General features: G+C 39.1%; 1 protein-coding gene across 1 annotated transcript in view; it reads right to left on the bottom strand.

Annotated features, from left to right (window-relative positions):
* LOTGIDRAFT_170220 (hypothetical protein) overlaps positions 1-471 on the bottom strand; it is a gene marked incomplete at both ends in the record, with an annotated part of 13,415 nt that extends 12,944 nt beyond the window's left edge. The window contains one exon of the mRNA XM_009068853.1: positions 434-471. Within this exon, the coding sequence (XP_009067101.1) occupies positions 434-471 (38 nt within the window). The remainder of the gene's footprint in view (positions 1-433) is intronic.
* Between the last annotated feature and the right edge of the window lie 5,979 nt (positions 472-6,450).

Here is a 6,450-nt window from a genome sequence, read left to right as displayed (position 1 = left end):
AAAACGTGTTACGGATGTTGAGACGACTTTTTCCTTTTTTTTTAAACAGCACGATTAAGTTATTCAAATATGAAGGCCTATGGAAAGGAAAACAAGCTTGTATATTTCAAGTTGACGGGTGAGAGGTTGTCGTCTGCGTCATATCGAGGAATTAATTATGCTCGAGAAAGATTTTATTAGGCAATTTATCAGAGATGCCCCTAGAATTTCACCAAAATGTCACAATAAATTTCTTCAACAAACAAACCCCCGACACGACACACATGTCAAGTCATTCACACATTTTATAACTTATAACTTAGGAACTAGGGGGTAATAGCCGACTCTCGGAAGCACAGGCACAGGAATCAGAATTTTCTTTTTCCAATTTAGGAACTAGGGGGTGAAAGCCAACTCTCGCAAGTAATGGCACAGGCATCAGGATTTTTCTTACCTTGAGGAGGATTCGAACCCACTGCACCCAATCGCCATGTAAACTTACAACCTAGTAACTAGGGGGTGAAAGCCAACTCTCGGAAGCACCGGCACAGGCATCATCTACCTTGAGGTGAGGAGGATTCGAATCCACAGCCCCAATCGCTTAGCAGACGACAATCCAACTCGTTATCCTCCGTGAAACAAAACTAAGCCATTGTAGCCCGACTAAGCTATTCTAGAAACAAGGTATTAGGGGATGAAAATCGACTCTCGGAAGCAAAGGCAGTGGCATCAGAATTTTCTTTACCTTGTGGAGGATTAAAACCCACGGCACCTAATCGCCAAGCAGACGACAATCCAACTCACTACCGACTAAGCTATTCTAGAAAATAGGACTTGGCTTGTTATCCTCCGTGAAACAAAACTAAGCCATTGTAGCCCCCAAGACGGAAAGTTGAACTCCATTTCCGAAGTTACTACCTGCTAAGCATTTATCTCTGACCATCCCTCTAGGCGACTCCCTTCCCGGCCTGTAGCTACAGAGGAGCAAGGGAGGCAAATGGATGGTGGCAAATGGATTGCCCCCCTGAAAAAAATTCTGACAACCGACCAATTCCATTACTGCAATTAAGCACAATACACCATTGCCTCCTTAGATATACTGTCTAACTTAGTCCCCGAACAATCAAGTCGGTCACGGTCTTGCCCACGGGTTTGCCCCTTCCCCTCACCCCCCCCCCCCCCCCCCTCTCTCTCTCTCTCCCCCCATCACTGAATAATGTAGGTTTAGATGATAATTAGGATTCGAGTGTCGTTCTGTCAATATAGTTACCTGTTTATTCAAACATCAAAATATCAACATCAGATTATCTCTTATGACTTCCTCTTCACTATCAATTCATTGACACGTCTGATAGAGCTCAATATCAGCTAGCTGTGTCCCTTACCAAAAGCAAAATACAACATCAGTACTTGTCTAATGACTTCCCCTTGACTCTTGACACGCCTGATAGAGCTCAATATCACCTAGCTGTGTCCCTTACCAAAAGCAAAATACAACATCAGTACTTGTCTAATGACTTCCCTTTGACTCTTGACACGCCTGATAGAGCTCAATATCACCTAGCTGTGTCCCTTACCAAAAGCAAAATACAACATCAGTACTTGTCTTATGACTTCCCCTTGCCTCTTGACACGCCTGATAGAGCTCAATATCAGCTATCTGTGTCCCTTATCAAAAGCAAAATACGACATCAGTACTTGTCTAATGACTTCCCCTTGACTCTTGATTCATTGACACGTCTGATAGAGCTCAATATCAGCTATCTGTGTCCCTTACCAAAATCAAAATGCGACGTCAGTGTCAACTTTACCAATTCATTGATAGAGCTCAATATCAGCTAGCTGTGTCCCTTACCAAAAGCAAAATACAACATCAGTACTTGTCTTATGACTTCCTCTTCACTATCAATTCATTGGCACGCCTGATAGAGCTCAATATCACCTAGCTGTGTCCCTTACCAAAAGCAAAATACAACATCAGTACTTGTCTTATGACTTCCTCTTCACTATCAATTCATTGACACGCCTGATAGAGCTCAATATCAGCTAGCTGTGTCCCTTACCAAAAGCAAAATACAACATCAGTACTTGTCTTATGACTTCCTCTTCACTATCAATGCATTGGCACGCCTGATAGAGCTCAATATCACCTAGCTGTATCCCTTACCAAAAGCAAAATGCGACGTCAGTGTCAACTTTACCAATTCATTGATAGAGCTGAATATCAGCTAGCTGTGTCCCTTTTCAAAAGCAAAATCAAACGTATGGTTCTCGTTAAAGCTTTGCAGTGACGAGAGTCAACTTAATGTAATTTCTAGTCTAATTTCAGCAACATGTATTACTACGTATAGTTCTACCGATGACCAGAATGAACAAAAATCGTATCGTATTTTACATGAATTGTAGACGAATCTGACGTCGTATTTTCACTATAAAAGTGATACATATAGCTAAAAATTGTAAAATATTTAGAGGACAGTATACGCTGAGAGTATTTAACACTTAAAACCAAATCTGGCAAATATTGACTTTGTTTTTAATCTCTTTGCTAGTTGTCACGATATACAACCTAATTACTTTTACCAAAAGATCAAAATTATACATATTGTGTGGTTTTTCTAAATTTTGGTATTTGATTCTCATCTTTAGGTTTTGTTTGTTGAAATAACGTGACTTTTAAGTTTAAACTTTTGTTTTAGTGTTAAAGAGATTGGTAAGAGTTTTACTAAATTTTTTATGTGTATCAGGGACACTGATAGCATCAATTTACATCATTCTAATTTTCAATCAGACGTCTGTGGTTCTTGTTAAAGAGATTGGTCAGAGTTTTACTAAACTTTTTATGTGTATCAGAGACACTGATAGCATCAATTTACATCATTCTAATTTTCAATCAGACGTCTGTGGTTCTTGTTAAAGAGATTGTAAAGAGGTTTTCTAAATTTTTTATGTGTATCAGGGACACTGATATCATCAATTTACATCATTCTAATTTTCTATCAGACGTCTGTGGTTCCTGCAATTCCACTTAAGTGTCCGAAGGGCCTTATATGATAAAGTATATTAGTGACGGCATCAAACACTTAGTTTTAGTGGAATTACAGGAACCACAGACGTCTGATTGCATATTAGAATGATGTAAATTGATGCTATCAGTGTCCCTGATACACATAAAAAATTTAGAAAACCTTCCACTTATCTGAAAGTTTCTTAAAAATATTTTCAGGTATAATTTACGACGTTTTTGACAAAAAAAATTGTGTACACTGTCCCTTTACAGTAGTTATTGTTTTATGGGTAACAGTTATGACCAAAAGTTTTCCTAAAATGTCAGGGTGGCTTTTCTTTCTACTACAGCGGAAAAGTGTCAACTTCGTTGTCATGGTAGATCATGTTTCTGTTTTTTTTCATGTCATTTGTGTCACTTAGTCATTCACAGTAATAGACCCTGAACACGCTTTGTTAATGTCTTGTGAGTGTGTGTACGAGGGGCAGGGAAGTAGGGCGGCGTGGGCGTAGGGGGTGGGGGTGTGGATTTTAAAAAGCGCAAAGCACCAATTCCTTACACCCAGGACGCAGTCTACAGACTGTGAACGTAGAAGATCCATCTTGAGCTTTGGCTAATGGCACTGCCTTGGCAAAGTTTCCCTCACTGTACACTGCAGGGTCTTCATTCGCCAAATACGATGTAGAAAAGGATGACGAAGGCCTAGCGCTCTGTATCATAGATACAAATGGATAGATACAAATAGATACGAAAGAATAGATACAAAAACAAAAAGATAGGTATAAATAGGTAAGGATGTACAGATACAAATAGGTACAACTTGATAGATACAAATAGATACGAATGGATACATACAAATAGTTACGAAATGAAAGATACGAAAGAATAGATACAAATAGATACGAATAGATACTAAAGGATAATTATAATTAGGTAAGGATGAACAGATACAAATAGGTACAACTTGATTTATACAAATGGATACATACGAATAACTACGAAAGGATAGATGCACATTGATAGATACAAATAGGTACAACTGGATAGATACGAAAGGATAAATACAAATAGATAAATCTGGATAGCTACTATTTGCTACGAATATATAAATTCGAATGAAAAGATACAAATAGATATAAATAAAAAGATGCGAATGAAGAGATACAAGTAGATACAAATGGTTACATACGAATATAACTTACAAAAGGATAGATACGATTAGATAGATACAAATAGATACGAAAGGATGGATACAAATAGATATGGAAGGATAGATACGAATGGATATATACGAATAGTTACGAAAGGATAGAGACAAATAGATACGAATGTATAGATACAAATAGATATGAGTGGATAGAGACAAATAGATACGAATGGATAGAGACAAATAGATACGAAAGAATAGATGCAAATAGATGGATAGATACAAATGGATATATAAGATTAGCTACGAATAGATATATACAAGAACTGTGGAAGATCTGATGAAATGGTAACGTGTATCAAACGTGTAAAATCGGTAGAAAAGAAAACTTGTAACAAATAAACTTAACTGTCAAGCTTTTAGTGTCGATTTGATGTTTGCTTAAAATTTAACATGCAGGTAAAATTCTTTAAGTAAACGCCGAGTCTGAATTTAAAAAACATTGGACATCGTCTCTCAACTAGGATGTCGTAAAAAGATAACTGGTCTACTGAGCATGGGCAACACCATGCAGTGTGCAATGAGGGAAATTTTGCCAGGACAGCAGCATAAGAATACTCTTTTTCGATTTCCAACTGTCGAGGGATCCTTAACATTCACAGCCTGTAGCACACGTGGTTTATGAAGATGGGCAACACCATCACCTAATTAAGCTACTGAGGACGGCAACTCTATGCAGTGTGCAATGAGGGAAATTTTGCCCCTACAGTGGCATTCGAATACTCTTTTTCGATTTCCCACTGTCGAGGGATATTTAAAGTGTACAGTCTGTTGAACACAGTTCTAAAAATAAGCATCACTTAGACACCCTTGCCTGAAAAATGAGAACAATTCTGATACCTGTGCCAGTGCTTCCGAGAGTCGGCCCGATATCGTCTCTCGTTCCCTAATACCTAAACCATGCTTAAAACACCCCGAATTTTCGCCCCAAAGAATAATAACCTAGACCCTAGCTAGACCCTTAATAGCTCAGTAGGTAACGAGATGGATTCAAATCCTCCTCAAGGTAAGAAAAATACTGATTCCTGTGCCAGTGCTTCCGAGAGTCGGCTCTCAACCCCTAATACCTAAATCATGCTTAAAACAACCAGAATTTTTGCCCCAAGTAAATAAGACCGTAGACCCTACCCCTAGATCCTCAAGGTAAGAAAAATTCTGATTCCTGTGCCAGTGCTTCCGAGAGTCGGCTTGGTGTCGGCTCTTATACCTAGACAATGCTTAATACACCCTAAATTTTCGCCTTATAAACCCTGTCCTGTGTCAGTGGTTCTGAGAGTCTGCCCGGTTTTGGGCTCTCACACCCTAATACCTAACCCTTGATGGGTTCAAATTACCGTGTATATGAGACAAAGCTATCTTATGAAACATGACAGACATCTAACATTTATTTTACCTGAAACAGTGACGGCTTGTGTCATGACATTACCAAAACTTATAAATGTCATTATTTACCCGAGTCACCGAGAGGTCGTCCATAAAGGCACAGGCCCATCACGACATCATTAACTTTCTGTTTTGATCAAAGATTTAGTCTCTCTCGGGCGGGGGAAATAGGGGACAGACAGAATTAATGGGGGGTCAACTTTGACAACATGCAACAGTTAGTCAAGATGTCGGTAGTATAAAGTCCTACAAGGAGTATAATATAATGAAGTCTTTTAACTACCGAAAATATGAAATACTGCCACATACTTTTAAAGCTGTTGAAACGGTCTTATTTTTTGAAGCTTCAGCGAACTAAATAAAATTAGATAAAACTAAAACTAAACACAACTTTAGAAACAATTTGGGATCCAGGGCTCTTTTTCGATTTCCAACTGTCGGGGGATCTTTAACGTGTACAGCCTGTAGCACACAGGGCCTCGGTTTATTGTCCCATCTGAACGACTAGACACTTTTTCAGCCCCTTCAACTTGTATCACTGACAGGGGGAAACAGGGTTGAAAAATCCGAAGGTATTATCTTGATCTATGCCGGGATTGAACCCTGGACCTTCTGATTAGTGAGCTAGCGTCTAACTCACTGACAGGGGGAAACAGGGTTGAAAAATCTGAAGGTATTATCTTGACCTATGCCAGGATTGAACCCTGGACCTTCAGGTTAGCAAGCAAGCGTCTAACTCACTTACAGGGTCGAAACTGGGTTGAAAAATCTGAAGGTATTATCTTGACCTATGCTGGGATTGAACCCTGGACCTTCAGGTTAGCGAGCAAGCGTCTAACTCATTGAACCACAGCGGCTCCATCGTAACAAAAGA

Source organism: Lottia gigantea (genome assembly GCF_000327385.1).
Source record: "Lottia gigantea unplaced genomic scaffold LOTGIsca_95, whole genome shotgun sequence".
Lineage (NCBI taxonomy): Eukaryota > Metazoa > Mollusca > Gastropoda > Lottiidae > Lottia > Lottia gigantea.
The sequence above is the reverse complement of the archived record's forward strand: the minus strand, read 5'-3'. Positions and strand labels throughout refer to the sequence as shown.